General features: G+C 38.9%; 1 protein-coding gene across 4 annotated transcripts in view; it reads right to left on the bottom strand.

Moving 5' to 3' along the window:
- The window catches only part of LOC139940567 (nucleolysin TIAR-like), a 151699-nt gene that overhangs the window by 37951 nt on the left and 87660 nt on the right, over positions 1-26088 (bottom strand). For all 4 annotated transcript variants that reach the window (XM_071936874.1, XM_071936873.1, XM_071936875.1 and 1 more), the window contains one exon: positions 3399-3486. In XM_071936874.1, coding sequence (XP_071792975.1) covers positions 3399-3486 — 88 coding nt within the window. The remainder of the gene's footprint in view (positions 1-3398; positions 3487-26088) is intronic.

The raw sequence follows: 26088 nt of genomic DNA, 5'->3' as shown, positions 1-26088 counted from the left end.
TTTTTGTACCTCTGAAATGAACGAGTTCCCTTGTAAAGCAGAGCAAAATGCTACACAAAATGTTTCAATTGCTACTTAAAAATCACAAGTTTCTACTCGATATTGGCATTCAATGTGTACAAAGTACAAAGTTACTGGATGAAATCGTTACCAACCTGCATCAAAGTTCCACTTAAATACACATTCAATGCTTGCCCATGTAGGTCATTTAAGCACCGACATTCACGTTTCAAAAAGGACAAACTGAATCCGGCCTGACACTGACATGTAACATTGGCATCACATTGTACCCACCTTATCAACCCCTAGGTAACGCACCATTTTCACAAGTCAATTGTTTCCCTATTTCGTTTTAATAAACACACTCGTCATTCTACAAAAAAAATTGCAGACAGGAACTCCAAAGAGAGCAGCAACAGCCAAGCATTATCTCGCTATGTTGTTGCCACACCGTGAACAACCGAAACACCTGTTCATCTACGATACGAAACCCATCTCCTTGGGTACGCATTAACAAAGGGACCATATGTTGAAGCTCCGCACAGTATGGCTGGATAGATTATCCGACACGTTTCACCTCCCACTCGCCCCCCAATTTTATGCATTTAAAGTGAGATGTTTGATATTTTACAGGTCCTGACAGAGCCAACATGTTCACGCTTTTGTAATAGCTTGGCATAGCACCGCAAAAGGGCTTCCAAAACAAACAGTGACCGATACGGTTGCACAATTCGCAAGAGCGTAACACATGCCCCGAAGCGCTCCCATTATTCATCAGCACTTCTTAATAGTTTTGAAATTGTTTGGTGTTTATATAGGGGGATATCGGCTAGGAGGTCCTGTAGAAAAGTGTGCAGGAAACACAAACAGACAAGTGTAACAGATACTGTTAAGGTGGCAAATGAAATTTGAAGAAGGTGCATATGAGAAACAAAAAGTGTCCACAACAGGGGTGGGGGGTACATGTAGGAGGAGCAGAGGATGGGGAGACTTGACTGAGTTCACAGAATGTGAACTAAGATGGGTAGGATACAATGACCTATGTTTAAAGGAAGTATACGGTGGTGCTTGGAAATAAAAAATCAACTGTCTTGAGTTAACAAAAACATCTAGGCCTGGAATTGCCCTCAGGTCAATTATTGGCCTTGGTGCCCCCTTCAGATGATTCCCATACACTTAAAGGCTTTCCCAATGGAAATGCCCTTTTCAAAATGAAAAAGGCCTTGCCCTCTCAAAGATGAAACTCCAGGCCTGAACAACATTTGAAACCAATGGGAAGAGTCCCCCTACAAATTGGGCCAAAATCTCATAGATTTTTGATAAGCACAAAATATTGCGTAAAGACAGTGGACACTATTGGTAATTGTGGAAGACCAGTCTTCTCACTTGGTGTATTTCAACATATGCATAAAATTACCAACCTGTGAAAATTTGAGCTCAATTGGTCGTCAAAGTTTCGAGATAACAATGAAAGAAAAAACAACCTTGTCACAGGAAATTGTGTTGACAGTTCAGATCTTACTCTAGGTCTCTTTGAGGATAATTGCCGATCAATTAACCAACTGTTACAAGTCATACTTTTGAGACTGTATCCTGCTCACATTAACGCCGGACAAAAACTCTAAAATAAAATACCATATCCATCATTGTCCATAAATCATTTGAATTTCTGATGCCCCTACCACGGAAACTTGTGCTGCCCTTTCATAGCGGCAAGTCCAGGCCTTTCAGAGAGAGAGTTAACGTTGATTGAACAACAATCATACCAGGTGCAGTAAGAAGAAAAAGAAGAGCTAAAGAGAAAGGAACCCAACCAGTTCCGATATAAAAAATAAAACATAAAACATGACTGACACAAGATCCACTAGGACTTCAAACCAGAAGAGCGGAAAGCGGCACAACGATAAAGGATGTGACGTCAACGTTGTATAATACAAGGAAAGCGAAGAAGGAAACGGGGGAAAATGAGATGGCTTCGGTAGACAGAAGTAAAAAATAAAATTATTACGACGAGAGGGCAGCCAGGAAGGCGGATTTAGAGTTAAATTGAAATAGGTAATGACTGCTGCTGTGGGAATCAAACTCCCCACCGGCAGATGTTGTGGCCAGCCCCAGATAAAAAATATATATATAAAAAAAATGCATTATTCCCAGCAGTGGATAATCTTATATTATTATCAGACAGATACTGATAAAAAAAAAAACATTCAACTCAATAATGCCAACACTCCGCTTGAACAACTTTGTGTCCTTCCTTTTGCATTGGGTTTGTGCAACATAATTTCCGGCACGTCTTGACAAGAAATTGGATAAATGATATTGTACAATGTACCATGTGTATAGGACGTCTCGGTAAAGCAGAGTTGAACACAACTCCATATCTTGTTAGTCAGCTCCTGGGTGTGTTGTGTATTTTGAATTATCCAAGTGCGGCGAAGAGCAATTATGATGATATCGGACTGAATTCCTTCTTCTCAATCAATCCAAGACTGAGGGTGCCCTGAATTTACTTTGATAAAAGAGGGACTTCTCGCTACCACACCCCCACCCTCCCCCACTCCCCCTCCTTGCAATATTATGGGTGATTATTTGGCGAATAATTTTGTTTGGTATCCCTGTCTAACCTGGGCCTAATTTTATCACTCAGCTTCACAGGTAAGCAGGGAATTTTGGCTTGTGCGTATTCGTACTCCACGTTACTACGCATTCTATGCTTACACAGCTAGCGCGGAAATTTGCACTTGCACGTTAGCGGACGTTGGTGATCGTAAGCAGAGGTATTTACCAGGGCCATGAACTGTGGCCCTGATGACCTTGTTTTCTCTAGAATGCATGCATGGCACATATTTTTCTTTGGCTTTGTGTATGACACAAGAATGTCGTTGAATCTTGTTGGTTATCGGAAACACAAATTGACATCGTTCAATCTATATGCTGACTCGATGTGAAGCTACCATCTGTGTAAACCATCTTGATAGAAAAATCACCCATTACAATTGTTTTCTCTCTCACTCTAAGCAAGAGTTTTCTGTGCTAAGCAAGCTTTTGTGTTTATTTAATAGCAAACAGCTTTAATTACCATAGTTTTATGCTTGGCGGCGAGCAAGTAATGAGGTCATAAAAGTTGGGGAATTGCATTCTTCTCAGTTAAATAACCTTTTCTTCACCAAAAAATTACCAAGCACGCAACCCACCTCCCCCTCCCAAAAAAAGGGAGAAAAAAAAAATGAAAAAAAAAAAATATCAAATATTAACATGCCAGGGCAGAAACAAAATCTAGGTGAACATGAATATTACAAAGTATTAAAAATCAGAAATATGTAAAGGAAGAAGAGAAACGAAAATAATGTAATAATTACACACTCAAATTTCCCAAAGAGAAAGGCAGTTATACTCACGAAATTGTTCCATACACGGAAAAGGCGTTATAGAGATCAGCAGTTTCAACTGTTGGATCTAAGTCTCCCACGAATATATGATGATGACCTGCACAAACAGAAAGAAAAAAAACAAGCAAAAGATTAAACCTCTTGGTTCGTACAAATGGCGCTAATATCTAGTTGTTTCAAGTCTTCTTATCTTATCCTGCCCCAGAATCAAAATAGGGACCTCCAACTTCAAAGTCTAGCAATGTTCTGCTGGACCATCTCGGATTCTCAGAAAAGCCTAGGAAAATTCCTACTGATATTCCTTATTGCCAAGGACCAATATCCTCACTGTTGAGTCACAGTGTTATTCCTTCAAATTAAAACAAATTATTTTAAGCAGCGATATTGGTCTCCTCTTAGGGTCATACCCATGTACATGCGTTAAAGGCAGTGGACACTATTGGTAATTGTCAAAAACTAGTCTTCACATTTGGTGTATCTTAACGTATGCATAAAATAATAAACCTGTGAAAATTTGAGCTCAATCAGTCATCGAACTTGCGAGATAATAATGAAAGAAAAAACACCCTTGTCACACGAAGTTGTGTGCGTTTAGATGGTTGATTTAGAGACCTCAAGTTCTAAATCTGAGGACTCGAAATCAAATTCGTGGAAAATTACGTCCTTCTCGAAAACTATGGCACTTCAGAGGGAGCTGTTTCTCACAATGTTTTATACCATCAACCTCTCCCCATTACTCGTCACCAAGAAAGGTTTTATGCCAATAATTATTTTGAGTATTTACCAAAAGTGTCCACTGCTTTTAAGTGAGAATTTCCCGAGGATTATTTTAAAAACTCCCTACACCACTAATTACAGAACCTTTCCATCTGTATTGTGCTCAACAAAATTATAATCTTTTAAACAACTCAAATTTATTCAACAATATAATAATACCTCAATATGACAACATCATGTTTGCACAGTGGACCTTTAAACCAGCACACATATTGACCACTCTATAAATATAATGGTACAACTTCCAAACCCGTGCTCGCCAGAAATGAGAATTTAATCTCAATGTGAAAATAAGACAACATATTGATTAACGCCCACTGTGACTACAACACATGCAGGTTGTTGATTCAGGTGAGACCCCAAAAAGTAAATAAGATGATGCCTGTCCGAGTGTGACATTTGAATTCCAAAATGTAAATTATTAAGTGTTCCAACTTTCTCTTCTTCTTCCCGTTATAAAAAACGTGGAATGTCACGAGAAGCTTTAACAGCTCCAGTTTCGAGTCAACAATGCAAGAAACTGTTTTAAATAAAAAGGCAACTATTGCACCGAAAACCACCCCCACCCGCATGTTAAAAAGGGGCTGGCTCCTTTTGGACTTCCAGTGTTTGACCAACCCAGTAGGTTTAGTGCCTTTCTGTAAACCCTCTCAGAGCTTGATTGTTTGTTTCCCTGGACCGCAGACCCGAGGCTATGGTTTTTAGTGTCTGACCAGCATGACCAGTAAACTTCGACCAGACTTGCCATCTTGTGTACTTTAATAAAGGAATACGTTGCCTTGGATCGGTCGAGTTGGTCTTTGAAAAGTGTTTTGTGACCGTTTGTTATAGAATGCATATGGTTAGAAAGATGATGTAAAAGTAGAATACAATGATCTACACAAATATGCCTCGAAATTGCGTGGTTGTCTTTTTACCTCGTCCAATAACACCGTCGGCCATTTATGGGGGTCAAAATTTTGACTCCCATAAATGGCGGACGTAAAAAGAAAACCGTGCAATTTTGAGTGATACTTGTGTGGATCATTATATTCTACTTTTAAAACATCTTTCTAAACATATACATTTCATAACAAACGGTTTCAAACGCTTTTTATTGACCAACTTGTCCGATCCAAGGCAACGTGTTCCTTTAATCAATCTTCTCAACAGAAACATGCATGTTAAACTGTGGCTGTGTCAAGAGTAATAATGGTGTCCCCCCCCCCATATCATGCCCATTTTCGAATTTGGATTCTAGTCTTGCACAAGAATCTCTGGGGTCGATTTCACAAAGATAGAATTAATTTACATGTACATTGTAGGACTTAGGACTAGTCCTATAAGACTCTTTTTAAGGAGCTAAAAGTCGACTAGGACTTGTAACTCTTCCAGTAAAACATTTTGAGCTACAAGCCCTGCAGTCTTGCAGATTTTTCTCCCACACTCGAGCCCTCCTTTTATTCCATCAATCTCATATCTCCCCTGATACATTTACCATTATGCTAAGAGCCATAAACTCGAATGTTATCAAATGCTGACAAATTGAAAACCCCGCTCCACCATAAAACACTCAGCAAATTGTCATATTGAAAGACTCAAAAGAAAACACTTCAAAAAAGTAAAGCATAGTTCGACTTAGGTCCGGGGACAAATTTGCTGTCTGCGTGTTTGTGCATCGAGCACGCACCTGCATGTAATCTTATAATTCACAATCGTCATCTCGGTCGTCTGATAGCTCAAACTTAGGACCACAGGGAATTGTAGAAATGGGACTGCCAGATTTTCCTTCTCCAGAGGGGGCATGGAATGACTGTCCCAAGGGGAGTAATCACTTTAATAAGAAAGCCACACAGATTATGTAATTATTTTTATGTGGGAAAAGTTGTTGGGAGAACGGGTAACATTACAAGCCCATTTAGTCATCTGAGAAGCGTGCATGGAAACTACATCATTTAAACTCCTTATTTGTGTTTCTTTTCCAAACCACAATTTTTTGGCTAAGGTGTATGTACCATTTTGAACAAAACAACATGAATAAAAGCAAAAGCTGCAGCCTTATACCCCGCACCCAGGAATCAACATGATGATTTGAAAAAGCTCCGAAGAGAGCCGGCGGGGAGTGTAACAATTCTTAAAGGTTAATGCATTCAGCATTGGAAGGCACAAAATGGCAGAATCTTGGCCGGCTCAAAGTCTGTGAACATGTTTTAAAAAACACTCTTTAAAAAGAACAAAAGAAACAAGTAAGCATGAGATCCAGAGGATGGCCAGAACAAGAGACGAGCAGAGTGTCCGTTTTCAATGACAACGGCAGCCTCATCCACTGCATCAACACACCGATGCATTTCCTTGGTTGATATAACTTAGCCAGCAACATGATATCGTGGCTGAGCACTTCATTGCTGTGTCAAAACAGGGTGGCCACTCTCTTAATAAGGACAGCGCTTCATCGGGCAAGAGTTGCCGTCGGGGAATCACGCATGATATTGCCGGTAACCTTACAGCAACCCTCCCCCCCCCCCCCCCCCTCAACTCAAACTGGAAATCATGGAGTGCAATGCAGTTCAACGTTTAGAGTCTGATTCTTATCAAGCAACCGAGAGTTCTCACGATTCTGTTTTAACCGAAGGGAGGGACAAAAATAAACTGTAATACGTGTTACTGCATTTGCAGGTTTTGTAAAGATAAACGATTTATTCATACCAATAATCCTATCAATCATGAGACATTTTAGAGGCAGTGGACACTATCAGCATAAAACCTTACTTGGTAACCAGTAATGGGGAGAGGTTTATAGTATAAAACATTGTGAGAAACGGCTCCCTCTGTGACGTAGTTTTCGAGAAAGAAGTAATTTTCCAAAAATTTGGTTTCGAGACCTCAAATTTAGAACTTGAGGTCTTGAAATCAACCATCTAATAAACGCACACAACTTCGTGTGACAAGGGTGTTTTTTTTTTCTTTCATTATTATCTCGCAACTTCGATTGAGCTCAAATTTTCACAGGTTAGTTATTTTATGCATTATATGTTGAGATACACCAACTGTAAAGGCTTGTCTTTGACAGTTACCAATAGTGTCCACTGCCTTTAAGTGCAGGATGCAGGTTTACATTTTAGTGCGTTGTAAACGAATGCAGGTAATACTTGCTGGGAATGATTTCATCCAGCATTTTTGCACAGTAAAATATTTTGACTGAACAGTTTTTGTGCACACTGAATGGTAATATTGAGTATCATATGATGATTTTTGAGTGGCAACTGATACATTCTGCATAGCATTTTGCCCTGCTATACAAGGGAAATCGGTCAGAGATATGTGTGTGATTTTAAAATTACCCTCATTTATTGGCGGACATTTTTAACAGCCTTGTTTTCTCCCCAAACCTTTGGAATAAAATATATTTACATAAGACAATGATGTACAGGGTATATCACACCATCAAACATATAAAAATGCCTTTAAGAAATAGACCAGCATGTTCCAGCAACATGTTTTCCTATCAAACATGGAACAAAATATTGCCCTGGTTCTCAAAAACCAAACAAACACCGGACAACCTGAGTCTCGGTAGAGACGAGCGTTCAGTAAATAGTTTTAATGCATGAGTTTCTTATTTTCATGAAAGTGAACTACTAATGTTTACTGTCAAGCAATCTGAAGACCATTTTATAAAATACACACAAGCTTTTAAGGCACTGAATACGTTTAGGAATTGTCAGCGAACAATCTTCTCACTTGGTGTATCTCAACATATACATGTATGCAGAAAATAACAAACCTGTGAAAATTTGAACTCAATTGGTCGTTGAAGTTGCGAGATAATATTATGAAAGAAAAAATACCCATGTCACACAAAGTTGTGTCATTTGAATATGCTTGATTTCAGAACCTCAAAATCTAATTCTGAGGTCTCAAAATCAAATTTAAACATTTTAGTGAAAAATTACTTCCGTCTCGAAAACTACGTCACTTCAGAGGGAGCCGTTTCTCACAATGTTTTTTTACTATCAACAACTCTCCATTGCTTGTGACCAAGTAATTTTTTATTCTAACAGTTATTTTGAGTAATTACCAATAGTGTCCAGTACCTTTAACTGTTTTTGTCATTTTACCCTGAAACCTGACAGCATTGTCTGCTAGAAGTAGACCAGCAAGAACAGTTAAGTGTTTTGGGGATAAAAAACAAAATTTACCGCAGTACCCACAACTGCTTTACACGGCACAGTCATCCCGGGTTGATCCACACATTAACACTAAACTGTACCAAAACCTGCGAGGCTTTCATCTCGCACTATATAAAGATGTGTTTCGTCTGCACCAAATCCATGCTAAAACAGTGTTGTTATGTTGGGATACATCCGTCCAAGCTTTTTAAGTTATCGACAACATGGTGAGATTTGGACGAGATTTGTTGAGACTCCCTCCTGACTGTCTCTAACTTTGATTTGATTGTCTAAAACTACAGTCAGAGCAGGGCCTGTATTTCGAGACGCTGCTCACGACAGAATTATGCATTTATGGGGCAGGGAATAAAGAGGATTCTGGTGAGAGTATGTTAGCACAAAATTTGACTGTACTGTTTACTACACCAGGAAAATTGTTCAGGGACATGACTATGAGGAAAAAAATAGTTTGCTTCAAATTTTTTTTTTTTAACTGCATCCACCTCGGAAGAAAAAAACACATAAACTTTTTCACAAAGCGTTTAAGAACACATTCAGAAATTTACAGCGCTTCAAAATTGCAACTTTTTAAATTTGAAATCAAAACAAAAGACAAAGAAGTGTTTTTTTTTTAAATTGAAAATTGGGGTAGTGAGTGATGGAATCAAAATAATTATTTAACAATAATTAAGTTTATTTAATTGTTTGGGGGGGGTGGGGAGAAAAAAAAAAGTAAAAAAAAAAGACTTTGATAATTCTAAATGGCCCCAAAGTCGGACTGGTTCGCCAAACATGATTTCCTATACTGTACTGCCTTCACTTAGGGACATTGTGCCAGCAGCCGTGTGAGAGAGCCAGACTTACATGTAGATGACAGTCTAATCTTATAACAATCTTGCCCGGTTTACTATCCCAACACAAGGATGATGTGAAGGATCAATCACAAGTAGCTGTTAAAGATGCTATGTCAGATTTTTGGCCCCAAACATTAAAAAATAGATTTTTTTTTGAGTGAATGGTATTCCAAAGAGTATCACCCGCTCTAACAAAAAAGGTTAACTTTTACTTTTAATGGTCAGGAACCATAAATTTTTTTTTAAACGTTTCTTATAAAACACATAAGATCTGGTCACGTGATATATTGTCAGGATTCCGACAAAAACTAATTTTGAGCACTTCATTTCACTGCTACTAATAATTGGCGGACTTTTATCGAGCAATTGCTCAAATGAAAGCTTGTAACTTTCTCGACCCCCATCAACATACCTATTGAATTTTAAATCAAAACTTTTGGGTACAATCGACCAAAAGATCCGACATAGCAACTTCAAAGGCACTGGACAACTTTGGTAGTGGTCAAAGAACAGTAATAATCACTTGGTGTAAAATAACAAATCTGTAAACATTTGAACACAATTGTTCATTGAAGGGACATGCATGATTTCAAATGGTGGGTGCTTTATTCAGAACTAAACATTCTTGAGTACTAAAGGCACTGGGGTCGATTTCACAAAGAGTTAGGACCAGTCCTAACTTAGGACTAGTCCTAGGAGATATACAAATTGCATGGATAGTCCTAAGTTAGGACGAGTAACTAGTCCTAACTCGAGATAAGACTAGTCCTAACTCTTTGTGAAATCCACCTCTGGGGTCGATTTCACAAAGAGTTAGGACCAGTCCTAACTTAGGACTAGTCCTAGGAGATATACAAATTGCATGGATAGTCCTAAGTTAGGACGAGTAACTAGTCCTAACCCGAGATAAGACTAGTCCTAACTCTTTGTGAAATCCACCTCTGGACACCTTTGGTAATTGTCAAAGACCAGTAATTAACACTTGGTACCAAAATATGCACCAATTAACACTTGGTACCATATTATGCACAAAATAACTAATCTGTGAAAATTTGAACTTAGTTGGTCATCAAAGTTGCCCGAGAATAATACAAGAAAAAACACTGTTGTTGCACAAATTTGTGTGCTTTAATAAAGCGTTTCAGGCCTGCTGAAGTATTTTATTATTTTAGTGAAAAATTACTTCTTTCTCAAAAACTATATGCCTACTTTATGAAGTGGTGTAATCTAGGAAAAACTGTGCAAAATATAATTTCTTTTCCTCGAAAGCTACATTTAAAATGTAAAATATTACACTAACGGGTAGCAGTTATCGTTATTTTGTTCACAAAGGGCACATCTTAAAGTGTGCTTCATTCAAAACTAAAAAGTTGTGAGTAATAAAGCTTTGTTGTGCAGTTTCAGTACAGTCATGTTTTTTTTATATTTTAGAATTTGAAAATTGTGAAAAAGCATTTGTTTATTAACACAAATAAAGTTACAAAAAATCTGTCTCTTTGAGGGCACGCATTCAGCTCGACGACCTACTTCTGCACCCATCTATAGTGTATAGTGATGGGTAGCATGTCACAATCACGCTGACAATCCTGTCTATTCATGAGTATCATTAAAATAAATACATGCCCATCCATTTGGACTCAAATATATTTTTATACATCATTTGGGGGTACCTGTCACTTTGTGAATAACGCAAAAAGCAATTATGGAGATGAGTGCCCACTTAGCAATGAATTAATGAGAAACAGGATGCTTCCACCACAAAACTAAAACACAAAAAAGGTCGCATTTCGAGGGCAGCTGCCATTATTTATAAATAAAAGCGGTTTGCAAGCTCATTATTTTACTGTGTTTGTTATTTGTTCCCATTGTTTTTTAAGTCCTTTATGCAAGGAACTTGACCAGTATTGCTTCGTCCTTCGGATGGGACGCAAAGCCAAGGACGTAAAGCCATGTGTGTTGTGTAGTGCATGTAAAAGAACCCAGTGCACTTACATGGCACTATAAAGGATTATAACACACCTCTTGCTTTTTCTGTATTCTGGTTGGCTGAAACACGGTCACGTGGGATGAACTTATATAGTCTAGTGATCGCGCGCGCGTTTTCGAGAACTAGTTCCCGAGCGTGCACTAGTCTTTGAAAATAGTGCCCGGTTACAGCGCCCTCTCTTGACTTGAATCGTGAACAATCGCAACTACAAAACTTCCTTTCTTTTCCAGATTTCTGGTCTTATTTCCTTTTAAGACCGAGCTGTGTTATAAAATACATATTGACTGGCAATGAGTTAACTAACTATAGTGTACATCTATTCCCCCTCGGGCCTGTGAGTGACCAGAAGAGGGGCCTATTTTCCTCGGCCTTCGGCCGAGGTAAATAGGTCGCTCTTCTGGTCACTCAAAGTCCCTCGGGGGAATAGATGTACACTAGTTACCTCATTGCCAGTCAATATGTGTATATAAGGTCTCATACTTCAATACGTAGCTCCACTACCTTGCAGGACAAAATACTTAGCACTTTGATATGCCTCTACATGTAGCGGTGAGATAAAGCTCTATGTAAGAACCAAGTACTATTATTGCTATTATTTTGTGTACTGATGTAAACTAACTAAGCTTCCAGGGCCCAATTTCATAAAGCCTGTAAGCACAAAAACTTGCTTAGCATGAAATTTCTTCCTCCGAAAAAGGATTACCAAACAAATTTTCATTTGTTATTTGTTGCATATTGCTTGATACTGATATTCAAATGTTGTTTGGTAAATCCTGAAAATCACGTGGAAATTTGGTTGGTAATCCTGTTTTTATCAAGGAAGAAATTTCATGCTAAGCAAATTTGTTGTTTACAGGCTCTATGAAATTGGGCACATGAACAGCGTCCCTGGTCAGTTTGGATGAACTTTTGTTGAAGCTGGAGCAAGGATGAATTTTGATTCAATTTATCCAATTACACGTATTATAACTATTGTTATAATTTTACATATGCATCAAAATGTTTATACAAATTTTGATTGGATTTGCGATTATATACATAAAAGGGTCATTAAAATTCCACCAATGCAGCCAACAGCTGTATTGCAGCCACAATGCATAAAGACAATTCCATTAAAAAACAAAATGTACATAACAAAAGCCCTCACAATCGAAACTAATGATAAACATTAATCAATAGCAATAAACAGTAAGGAGATAATGGTAGGTAAAGCTACCATATGGAGCACAATTCACATAAACCAACTTGGCCTATCCATGAACCAACAAAGTTCAAAGTTCCTGCAGCCGATTTCACGAAACGCTAGGATCAATCCTAACTCGAGTTAGGACGAGTAACCCATCCTAACTTAGGATGGGTTCAAGCGGAACTGAACCCGTCCTAAGTCCTAAGATTAATCCTAACTTAGGAATAATAATAGTAATAATAATAATAATAATAATAATAATAATAATAATAATAATAATAATAATAATAATAATAATAATAATAATAATAATAATAATAATAATAATAATAATAATAATAATAATAATGGACACTTAATAAGAGTTTGGAAGAGTTTGGTGAAATCGACGGCTGGTCATTTATAATTTGAGATGCAACTTATGAACTTTATCCTGAACACCCTAAGGGCGTACTCCCTCAATACTTTCTTTATTATCCAAATGAATCTAACAGACACGGCCCTGATATTTTTGTCCGTTACCCTCCGCTGTTTAAAACCAACAAACAAACAAAACTGTTCAAAAAATGATACAACTTTTTTTTTCTTTATCCCGGTGGTTATCAGAGCAAAAAGCAATTAGGTACGGACATCATTTACAAGTAGATGTAGATTAATCATGCATTAACAACATCTATGGCTGTGCAAGATATGGGTCATATGCAATATGTTATACAACACAGGAAAAATAGCAGCCACTCAAGTATGCAGTAACCTTGTGTTATTAACTGCTTTCACACAGTGCGTTTTATTAGTATTACGAAGGAGCCAGCATACATCACTATAGTTGGCATCACTGCAATCACCAATTTCTCAGTGACCTACATGTAATCAAACTGTACCTGTACCACAAGGAACTTGCTTGGAATCGCCAAGCGTAGTATGCAGGTTTTGTTACTTGCATCATGCTGGGGTTGTGTTTAGTTGTATCAATGTAATTGGTTGGAGCTAGCTCTATGGTTAGAGGTATATATTATATGGCGGGGGGGGGGGGGGGGGGGGGGGGGCAGTTCAAGCCCATAACTTAACCATAACTTAAATGCCTGGCTGACATCAACTTGAAAAACATTTGCTGACCTCACCCAAAAAACACAAACTTGTGTTGCATTTACGGCAGACAGATAAACTCGCTTTTTATCCGTTTGCAAACCAGATAAAAAGCAAAACATTAAACAACCGGCGGGTGTAGCAGCACGGATCACCCAAAATTTGTTGACCCGCTTTCCAAACGATACACTGCAAAAATTGCCTCTCTTTGGCAAAAAGAGGAGGGCGCACTCAGGCCTGTAGGCTTTGTTGTCGAAAGGGCAAGGGCACCAAAACATTTTCTCCTTGGTAAAGGGCACCCTATGAGTAAATTGTAAGTTTCTACTTGAGTATTCAAGGGCACCAAGGCAATGACCAGGGGGCATGTAGGCAATCGCCATGGTTGCCTCCGCACTGGGCACTGTATTGTCAATTGTCGATGGAAAATCCATGGACTCTCAAGTAATCTCGGGGACCTGTTAAATAAAATGGAGTGTGAGAGTGTTCAATTACGGCCAAAGTCTACTCTCCATTCAAGTTATTAGCAGCGATTTCGTTCAGGATTTGTCTTCGACGGCTTAAATTATCCATCTTTAACGCCCCGGATATGAGGTTTCTAGAGAAGTACATAGCCTTTACACCTACAGGTGTCCGAGTTACCATGGTAACCTAAAGGAGAGAGTGATTCAATGTAGTGGGTGACAGAGAGGGGGGGGGGGGGTTGAAAGATCTGAAACTGAGACAATGGATTAGTCCGAGTATTATAGATGAGCTTTCTAATTATCGAGTCCACACTTCACTAACCACGAGGCTACAACTTGCTCCCCTTCACTCAGCTCTCTCTCTCGGTCTCCAATCTCACTTTATGAGGTTTTGTCTTCTTCTTTTCAGTGTGTGTGCGTGCAGTGTGAGTGCGCCGGGTTTGGTGTCACCACTTGAGAGGTGTTAATACACCGTTGTACATTAATGAAGATGGGAGAAAAATCCAACGCTTGCCCCGAAACGGTGATGCGTTAATATAGTATAAACTAAACGGATCCAGCGGGATGATTAAAACGTCAACTCCACTGCAAAAGACCATCTATATTAAGTGGCGAGTACCTGTGGGTTTTTTTTGCTGGCACCGTGCCAAGACAAGTCGCAGTTAAATGTAATTAGTTAAGTATTAGTAGATGGACTTGTTTCAGCAACTCCAACTTATTTTGTTCCCCTTCTTTTTTGTTTGCCCTCCGGAGAAGATGAGAGTTGCCAGGCAATGAGAGTAAAACCAGTCAAGCGTTACATCCTCATGCCAGCTGCTGATTGGCTGACACACCAACCTATTTGCTAAGGTTGAGCGCCCGCGTCTCACGATACTCAATTTTTTTCCCAGTTTTTTTTTTCTTCTGCAAACAAAAACCAGGCTTTAAAAACAACTCTTTTTCAAACAAAGTACAGTTGTACAAAGCTGTAATAGTCTGATGGTTATGTTCTAAATGTAGTTACAGCAGTTTTAAAAATTCACTTTAATTGTTGCGGGACAAAAAAGAAAACTGCAGCACCAACCATACTCCTTCTTGAAGAGCATTACAACATTACAAAAAGTTAAACCAGATGCAAATTATCCAATGACAAAACCGACGACAATCAAAGCTACTTTTGAAAGTGTGCATGATCCGTTTGCAAATCAAGTTCACCCTAAAATCACACCTTGTGCGTTGATTTCTACACATCCAAACAACACATACCCCGGATCTGTGCACAATCCATGTCAACAAGAACACATTAAAGAAATGTGACTGCAACACGACTTCAACATTCATTAGTAATTAAACAGTACATGTATTGCCCTTCAAATCATGCGTTCACTATCAAATTACAGGTAGAGATGGTGCCGTCTTGGCAGAGTCGAATTCAAGAGGAGTTCATGTGCTGTTAATGTGTCATTCTTTAAAACATTTGTGTTTACTTAGGCTTGAAATGTACGCCTAGAAAACTATCATTTGATACACAAGTGTCAAAAACAACAACTTCTTTAGGTATACAATTTTTCAAACATAACCAGTCATTGATGCATGTGATATCATTGACTTTTGAAAACAAGAGCATTGGAATAAATCCAAAGACCTAGTTCAAATTCTGTAGTGCTGTTGACCACTGTGGAACATTGTCTAGTTACTGTTGAAGACAAATTTGCAAAGAGGGAGTCACCGTGGTTTTGCCTTGTAACGTCATTCAATTGGTTACAGTAAAGGTCGAGGGTTAGCATGCCATTTCCCGTGCTTACGGTTAGCAGTGATATGAAAGTAAGCAGTAAAGCACAAAATCTGTCATTTAAGCAGCTCTCTGACATTAAGCCAAGATGCTGCAAGGAGAAAACACCCTCTGAGTGGGTTGACAGAAAGTAGTCAACTCAATGGATCGCATGGACTCCAACGAATTCAAAATAACCATTTTAAAATGGCCCCGAGTCTATGTCCCCCATCGGAGATCCTATCCAGTTGCTACCTACCACAATCATTAATATTTCATCAACACAAGGTGGAAGGGGAGGAGGGGAGGGGGGCTTGACTTTCCCTTATCCATGCCAGAAAACAGGTGAGGTGTCAGCCAATGAAGAGAGAAACGGAGATCCAAGCAAGGTGGGATGGCATCCTAATACACAGTGCTTCAGGCATGCCCGGGCAATTCCCACAAGTGCCACTGTCAAACGCTGGTGTGAATTCACTCTGCTTCTGCATACAATCATGCCAGAGGATGATCAGCTCGCCAAAAAGAGTACGACGAAGAAGAAATAAAACATCCAATGGGATAATTGTGTTTTACGGGATGGCATAAAACAATCATCCGCAATTTCTCTCTCCAAGTCTGTGTACAGGATGATCACCTTGCCGAAGAGAAAAAGGCGATGAAAAAAAAAAAAAAAAAAAAAACTGGAAAAAAAATGGAAAAAAAAAAAAAACTTATCCAATGAGATAATTGTGTTTTACGGGATGGCATAACAATCATCCACAATCTCTCTCTCTATCCAAGTCAGTGTGTTCCCTGTTACTCTCCTCCCAGACAATAAATTGAGATTTTTTTTTTATATTAACGAGAAAGCGGTCCATGATGAGGACGATAATCATTTCCGTCATGATGATGAGGATAATTGTTTCGGAAATGACATGAATAACAAACTCCCCAGTTTCTGTCTCACTGGAAAACATAAATTTATAACGAGAAGCTGGATGCTGTCTCATGGATGGCTATCACATGTTGTACATTGTATAATTTAGGAGAAGGCATTGAAATTCAATATGATTGCCTTCTATTTTTACCTATATTATCTATTCACCTTTTTTTTTCAAAGGGAACAGACTTTCGACTCAGTGGGAATTTTTTTTCTTTTTCTTTTTTAAACCAATCTTAGAAGTCTTTTATAAAATTTATCCAGAGGTACTGAATCCGTTATTCTTTACAACGCGAAACCAACGACAGCATACTATTTTGATTTAACCCAAACTACAGGACTGTATACTTAAAGGCACTGTACACTATTGGTAATTGTCAAAGACCAGTGTCCCCACTTGGTGTATCCCAGCATAAGCATAAAATAACAAGCATGTGAAAATTTGGGCTCAATTGGTCATCGAAGTTGCGAGAAAATGATGAAAGAAAAAACACCCTTGTTGGACGAATTTGTTCGCTTTCAGATAGGAATGAAAGACTTCTAGTTAGAAGTCTTTTATTATTCTAGTGAGAAATTATATCTTTCTCAAAAACTACGTTACTTCAGAGGGAGTCATTTCCCACAATGTGTTATACTACCAACAGCTCTCCAATGCTTGTTACCAAGTCAGTTTTTCAGTTAATATTTGTTGTATCTTCCCTTTAATCCCCAATAGCTGACATCTTCACAGGCAGCATGGATTTTGGCTTTGAGCTGCGTTGAGGTCTTCTCAGTTTCTATGCAGCCAATTGGTTCACTGACCAATCATACAAGGAATTTATTGTTTATTATTTTTTACTAAATTTCCCATAATTGAAACCAAGGACGCCTCAAAAGTAAATTTAATCTCTCTAGCTTGCACACCTGAGGAAACCTGTCCACAGAAATGCTTGTTATGTGAACCAGAGACACCGCACTTAAACCCATACTCTTCCAAATAGTGTTCTGGGTTCTTTTAATAATTAATAATAATAATAACAAGTTCTTATATAGCGCATTTCACAATAAACCGTATCAATGCGCTTTACATTAGTCCCCTGGTCATTGGGCCAATAAACATCCCTTTAATCTTTCTCAGCTCCCATTAAGGAGTATACAGCCCCGAGCTGCCGTGGCGCTCCGAAAGCTTTTCATTCACAATATCAACCTCTACCCTCGCAGGTACCCATTTATACCCCTGGGTGAAGAGAAGCAATTATAGTAAAGTATCTTGCTCAAGGACACAAGTGTCACGACCGGGATTCGAACCCACACTCCGGTGAATTGGCACCAGAACTTGAATTCGATGCTCTTAACCACTCGGCCATGACACTCTACATGCACTATCAACCCTTCTGCTTACCGTCCCAACTGAAGTACAGAGCAATCATGTTTAAGTATCATGCTCAAGGACACAAGTGCCATGACCGGGAGTCGAAGCAACACTCTGTTGATCAGAAACATCTGAGCTCGAGTCCAGTGCTCTTGACCGCTCGGTCACAACAAACCACGGCACTACGCGTTTTTTTTATAAAGCTCCCAAGTGCCGCATGCGGTTTTCTCCCAAAGAGCAGAGTTGACCATTAAAAAATAAAGATGGCTGACTTTATACTGTGTGTTGTCACATGGGGACTACTTACGCTAAGTGACACCCGAGTCCTGTCGAACCTTACCGAGTACACACAGCTCATCACACATCAGTACAAAGGGACCAAGTAGTTGTCTCAAAGGCACTGGACACTATCGGTAATTACTCGTAACAGATCGTTAGCATAAAAACTAACATGTACTTGGTAACAAGCAATGGAGAGCTGTTGATCTAGTTTAAACTCTGATGCAATTTGTTACGTGTTTTCAAGATAGCATTTTGCAGCTTGTAAGAGAGCATTGGCATTTCATAGTCACTAACAGTTGAAAAGGGAAGCATACATTGAGAATTCACACGATACCAGCCTCCTCAATGTTATATACACCCAAGTTCGCTGTGAAACTGACAAAAGTTGACCATGGTGCGATTAAGATCTACAATGTTTGTTTTCAACATGTAAATCAAGCAGTGAATCATGATACTATGTAGATGTGATCTCAACACCCGACCATGCCGATATTCCCCCCTTACAAACACTGCACCTGATCTGGAGAGCTGATCAGGATACTGTTTTTAAACTGCATCTTTCATGAGGGACTGAGAGAAAAACGATAGTGTGTTTGAGCATTAAATCAGGTCCTGACAGAGAACCTGGCAGAGAGAGAGAGGCCGGGGAAAGGACCTCTCAACAAACAATTCCTGGTATACGGTACTGAAGTCATTTCATCCTTCAGATGGGTCGTAAACCAGTTGGTCCCGTGTGTTGTGCAGCGCATGTAAAATAACCCAGTGCCCTTAGGGGTTCCCTTTGGTGTTCATGGTTTCATTGGGATCATACTGCGCCACAGCACCTAGTAAACCTTTACATGTACATGGTGCTATGTAAAAGAGGTAAGTCTCATAACTCAAACGTTGTGCCTTTTACTTTGCGAACAAACGCGGTCGGCCATTTTGTGGGCTCAAAATTTGACTCTTTAAATATCTTTCTAACAAATGCATTTCGTAACTAAGATTTAAAAAACAAAATCATAGATCAACTTGCCCCATCCAAGGCAATGTGTCCTTTTAAGATTACGCTTGATAACACTATTGCTAAATAGGCAACAGCAGAAACAAGATGGGTGAAAATCACCTGATAAATTGCGTTCCACTTCAAAATGGGGCGCCAGGGAAAGCTGCAAGTGGACAGACAGAATCACAGCAGGCAAATTGAGTTGATTAGCTTGATGTGTCCTCATTGTCCGAGCGCAGGGGGACAATCCCACTCATTGGAGCTTAAAGAACAATCTCCAGCGCGGAGGGGGAAAAAAGTGCAAATCCAATTTCCATTTGTAATAGCCTGCTCATTCAATAATAACGTGACCCACAGTTAATTGGCCTGTGGCTTTGGCAATGCCACAGGAGAAAACAAAAGAAGGGAGAAAGAAGCGGGAAATGAAGCAACTGTTCCCCCTGAATGACAGGTAAACTGCTCCATCTATCAACTGCTGTAACAGCGTTGCTCCTGATGACACCACTGATGAATACTCCTGCTTCGAGGATCTTCATATCAACCTGCAGTACTTGTCCCCTCAAGCTAATTCCACAGAAGAGTTACAATGTAGTGGAAAAAAACCACACACACACACACACAAAATCTTCACAGAAACAAAACAAGTTACGCTTTAACAGGAGAAGTAAGGTACATTGTAAGTGTGTCGTCCGACAGTGGTGATACCCATCTCCATATTCCTAGGTGTAATTCCCTCAGGCCTGAAACTTCACAGAGGCAACGGAGGCAATAGCCGCTATGCCCCGTCATGCCCATTGCCTTGGTGCCCTTAAGATGCTTCAATATAATTTACAATTTTTTCATAGGGGGTGCCCTTACCCTTTCAAAAACGAATTATACAGGCCTGTTACCTGCTACTTTTGTTTTTTGTTTTTAACAGCAGAATTATCTACCGACAATGGTGATATCTTAGTTACCTGCCCGTTTTTGTATTCTTCTTTTCTTTTTTTAATCGGCAATACATGTTCACTCTCACTGAAAGTGGACGATGAACTGTCTTGCAGGATGAGCAAAGGGTTGAATTTTGAAAGTTCATATCCTCACAGTTGCTCTGATAGGAAATCTATGCATGTAATGTTGCACCAAAATACTGACTATATTAAAGAGCAGCAGAAATGCTTTCAACAAGAAATGTTTACTCCCTGGACCTCAGAGCGCTACTAGTTTCTAAAACCGAAGAGCGGTGCATATAAGCACACATTGTTGCCGACCAGAATCATTAGGGTGATGCCTCCTTGTAAAGAAAACATCTAGTATTTCAGTCTATGTCTTCCCTTGCATGAAACCAGCACCTGCCACTGTCCCAGTTCAGTTCATTCTGGACATCTGACGGACTGAATGATTATAAATAATTCAAACGAAAGCACTCCCCAGTTCCCCTTGCCTTGTGCTCCGGTGACCTCGGCAATATTTCCCAACAAGATGAATCACAAGCTTGCAGGCTACCTGAGGGTGGAAACCTGTTCTGACATCTGACCAATTTGATTTTCAGATTTGTTTTCCCCTTTCTTCTTCTTTTTCTTGGTGAGCAAGAGCCCTGCTTGAAATCGGAGCCAATGTTATTAATCAGAGGTGTCAATAAGTGGTTGATCAATCAACCAAGGTTTACAAGTAGGCCATCATTTTTCAACATGGTTTTCCTTCTGCACTTGCCCCCTCCCACCCCCCCCCCTTCCCAAGCTTGATTTGAAACATGGTTTAGACATGGTTTAGACTGAGTGATTGTCAACAAATAGAAATTAAAGAAACACAATTTCTACATTTTCTTATATTTTTTTTATATCAATTCTTAACTAAGGATATACCAGTTATAAGTAGTTTGTTATTGGCTCTGCAATGGACATGACATAAAACAAATTTACCGTTGTTTTTTGTGAAAACCTACTTCACTAAACATTTTGTATTTTGTTTAATTAAAAAAATAAAAAAATCTTGAAGTGGATGGTTACCTCATCCCTTAAATGCATGCTTAATAATCAGAGTTTGATTCTGAATGCATTCAGGTGCAATACATTAAGTCACATTGTAACCTCATCCGAACAATTTTATTCCCACACCGTAATAAGATCTCAATTTGACACCACATTGCTCTCATATTCACAGTCCGGTAACCCTCTGAGAATTTCCTGACCCTATTTAAGGAATGGTTTGATCCACTTTTGAGAATCACAGTTATCCACAAAGAGTTAGTACAGCTCTGCATATACTAAGAAATTAAAAAACAAAAATAACTTAAAGAAGGTGAAGGTTTTTTTTTTTTTTTTTTTTAAATAATAGACGAATATTTTTACATTTATATAGATACATACCGGAATGGGTTTATGCAAAACAATTGTGCATGTTTTTTAAACAAATTATCTCCAGACTCACACAGCGTATTAAACCAAAACTTTCACAGGTTTGTCATTTAATGTATTAAGTTAATCACACAAAACATGAACACCGCACAAGACCATTCCTTTAATGTTTAAAGGAAACAATGTTGCACACTCTAACAAGTTTTCCACTGCACCCAAGACGTCCCGGCCTACTATATTAGACAATTTACATTTCATGCCATGCAAATTTTACTCGCAATTGCGGGTCTCGACAGTGACAATCATTTTGGGGACATGAAGCAAGATGGCCGCCTGTCCACTGGTCCCCGAGAAACGTACACAATCAACACGCCTGCTCGTAACAAACAAACGTATCCAACCATGTCAAGCATTACTAATTAAGAATTCAAGGTTTAATCACACATAATAATCTCCATTGATTCTCACTCCAGACAGAGAACCCTTTAAAAAAGCAGTTTAAAAAACACCTCTTACATTTCATTTTAAGAGGGGAAAAAAAAACTACAGCCTTCTTCTTCATAGCCCCTCACACTATTTTTAGCATCCCCCATAATTGCCTAACCGATCCCTGGCAATATTTTGATAGAGATATAGCCTGACTTCAGCTGTGAAACTTAACAGTCCCCCCCTTCCGAGGAGGTAATGCACAAGTATTATCTAAAGTCACCCAAGTGGAAGGGTTTAATTTCTGACGTTTTGCCGTGACGGCCATGCCTCCGGGCATCTTCAAAGGACTTGGCTGTACAAATGTAAGAATACCCAAGCAGCTCTTTCCAAATGTCATTAGTATTTTTGTAAAACATTTTCCCTCTCTCTCTCTATCTCCTTTTCAAGATTGAAGGTAATTGCTTTGGCATTTTTTTAATTGTACGCAGAAGACAAACGATATTGTTAACTACTCAATACAAATTAGGCAACAACGCCAATTAAGAACCACAATGCCAATTATTGTAAGTAAAGCAATGTATAGAATAGCTGGAGGAATTGGGGGAGTGATTATGATTTTTTTTTTTTTTTTTTTTTCCAAGCATATTCACGTCGATGAATAAAAGCAGTTTTTATTCTAATGCACAGACCAAAAATATGCACCAGAGATGAAGCTTGTCCACTTATTCGATAAGTTCGAGATTTATTTCGGGTTAAGTCCGAACTCATTTCACTGTTTCAACACTGAACTTTTATGCAGTGTTTTTCAGTTATCTATGGCACTGTTTTGAAAAGAAAAAGAGGAAATCAGCTGATCATCTGAAAAGTTGAATGCCTGTATAGTGCAGCAAAACCTGCGAAATTACACCAGAATGTTTAGGTTTAGACCTAGGAAGTCAATGTAATATTGGCTGATTAGAATGCGATCTGGTTCTCCATGGAGCCGGTTACACATCATCAAGTTATCATAGATCATGCTTACAGAATTGCCTTTCTCTGTTCCCCCCTCCCCTCTCCGATAGCCAGCCACCCGTAACGAGCCTGATGAGCCAACTGCCAGAGCCCTGCCGATGTTGGTAATCATGGTAATAGTGTCCAGCATGTATAGCGGGATACCAGAGTGTAAATTCTAGTGGCAGCTTGGGTCATATCTCCACTTGGTTCTGTTTATCAAACACATCCATCAAAATGATATGAGCAGTTCCGCAGGACTGGTTTTTTTTAATAATGAGTGCCATCATAAAAACTAATTTGGATCGAAAAAGAAACAAAAAACTCCAAAAGTCTGATTTTGGTGGTTTAAAAACTGCATAGCAAAACAGTGATAATCCATGTACCTATTCCAATGGGGGTGAAAAAAAGGGGCAACGTATTCCTTTTAAAACTCACAGATTTTACAAATTGGGGTGGGGGGAGAAGGGTAAACGCTGTTAAAAAATAAAAAAACATATATATATATATATATATATATCTTGAAGGTTTTCATTACTTGTTTTACACTCAGTATGTGAAAAAAAAAAATTGAATTACACGCCTCCATATTTTTCTTTTACGACTGTACATTGTAATAGTCCTAATCAGGCAGGTTTGCACTTTAGTGATATCCCCAAATTTTGCATATTACGGTGAAATTTAGAAATTTACAAACACACTGGACAAAACTTTATCAATTACACCTGCAATAATTAAATTCATCAACATAAACCACAAAAGAAAACCGACAGGTTAATTTTTAATTCATCTTGGGATGAGTCGTTAGTCATTATTCCTTTGTTTATCCCAAAGTCAATAAATGCAGTTCTTTGAATGAATGTACTATTCCAACCCCACAAACTATCCCCCTTGCCACATGTGCTTAGTGGTTATTTATATGATGTACTGTAAGTTAATTCCATCACCCCCCCCCCCCCCCCATCCACCCCACCCAAACATCCCCTGTGTCATCTAATATCCACTTTGACTTCCAAACTGTGAACACGAATGCAACAACATCAATATAACCACAGCATATCTGCAATGATTGATCGTCTACACTGAACAAACCGCACTGGCCAGAAACCTAAGCATAAAAGGCGAGAGTGTGATCACCACAAAGGCGAGACTATTTACCCCAGCCTTCTGTAACCTCCAACATGCCAATTGCTTTTCCCCCCGACCAGAGACCGATATTTCTGATGTGGTAATGATGTTTGAGTTTGGTATACTCTTACTATCCCCAAGACGCTATCAATACACTTCCCCCCCCCCCCCCACTCTCACACACTCTCTGAAGTCCATTCTGCTTTCACATCAAACCTTACTATTACACAAACTACAATAATTTAAAGGCACTGGACGCTTTGATAAGTGTCAAAGACAAGTCTTCTCACTTGGTGTATCTCAACAAATGCATAAAATACAAACCTGTGGAAATTTGAACTCGGATGGTCGTCAAAGTTGCGAGAGAATAATGGAGGAAAAAACACCCTCGTCACACAAAGTTGTGTGCTTTCAGATGCTTGGATTCGAGACCTCCGCTGAGGTCTCGAAATCAATTAAAATATTTTAGTGAGAAATAACTTCTTTCTCAAAAACAACATTAATTCACATGGGAGCAGTTTCTCGCAATTGCAATGCTATCAACAGCTCTCCATTGCTCATTACCAAGTAAGTTTGCTTACAATTATTTTGAGTATTTACCAAAAGTGTCCAGTGCCTTTAAAGCCATTGGACCCTTTCGGTTCAGAAAAAAAAGAAAAGTTCACAGATTTACAAATAACTTACAGGGTTTACAGGAGGCAATGGTGAAAGACTTCTCTTGAAATTTTATTCCATGAAATGCTTTACTTTTTGAGAAAACAGCAAAACAATATAAATTCTCGTTAACGAGAATTACGGATTTATTTGAAACACATGTCATGACACGGCGGAAACAAGAGAGGGTTTTCCCGTTATTTTCTCCCGACTCCGATGACCGATTGAGCCTAAATTTTCACAGGCTTGTTATTTGATATAGAAGTTGTGGTACACAAAGTGTGGGCCTTGGACAACACTGTTTACTGAAAGGGTCCAATGGCTTTAAAGCCTCCACTTTGCATGAATGTTTTTTTGCCTTTCTGCCATACACTCAAAGCTTTTTCCAAGGTATAGATCTGCAAATAATTTCAGGACTTCCTAGCCACCCACATGACATTTTCTTTCTATTGTACATTCATGAGCTTTTCATTTACAATGAGGTACGTACACGTACATAGGCCTTCCTCCCTACGCGAGCGTTTCTCTCTTTTACACCTTCCCTAAGACCTTTCGATAGACCTTTCGAGATAGATAAGTCAAAACAAGAGATGTTCTTAGACAATACATGTACACGTCTTTATCAGTTTACTTGTGTGCAGTCCTACTATACACCTTTATCATGGGTGCAGCCATCTTGAATTTCTCCCATTGATATCAATGTTACCAAACAGAGGCTGGATTAGCAAAATAGTCTGGCTCCTATTTGCAAAATGATTATTATTGGCATACATTATTGTTGTTCACTCTCCTTAAAGGCAGTGGACACTATCGGTAATTGTCAAAGCCTAGCCTTCACAGTTGGTGTATCTCAACATATGCATAAAAGAACAAACCTGTGAAAAATTGAGCTCAACCGGTCATCAAACTTGCGAGATAATAATGAAAGAAAAAAACACCCTTGTCACACGAAGTTGTGTGCGTTTAGATGGTTGATTTCGAGACATCAAGTTCTATATCTGAGGTCTCAAAATCAAGTTCGTTGAAAATTTCTTTTTTTCTTGAAAACTATGGCACTTCAGAGGGTGCCGTTTCTCACGTTTTATACCATCATTCTCTCCCCATTATTCGTCACCAAGAAAGATTTCAAGCTGAAAATTCTTTTTAGTAATTACCAATAGTGTCCACTGCCTTTAAAGCTCTTTCAATTCCCCCCCCCCCCCCCCCCCTCCTCTATCATAGGAAACCGCTCTTGGAAAATTAGTGACTTTTCCATCTCTGCAGCAACGTCTCCAAACAACTGTAAATACCCTTCTCTATAAGTCAATAATAAATTTACGTAAAAATCTTGCACAAGTGCATAAGACAAATATTTAAAAACAATTAACCAACCCAGC

Source organism: Asterias amurensis, chromosome 8 (assembly GCF_032118995.1).
Source record: "Asterias amurensis chromosome 8, ASM3211899v1".
NCBI classification, from domain to species: domain Eukaryota; kingdom Metazoa; phylum Echinodermata; class Asteroidea; order Forcipulatida; family Asteriidae; genus Asterias; species Asterias amurensis.
Note: the sequence above shows the minus strand (reverse complement) of the source record. Positions and strands in the feature narration are given on the sequence as shown.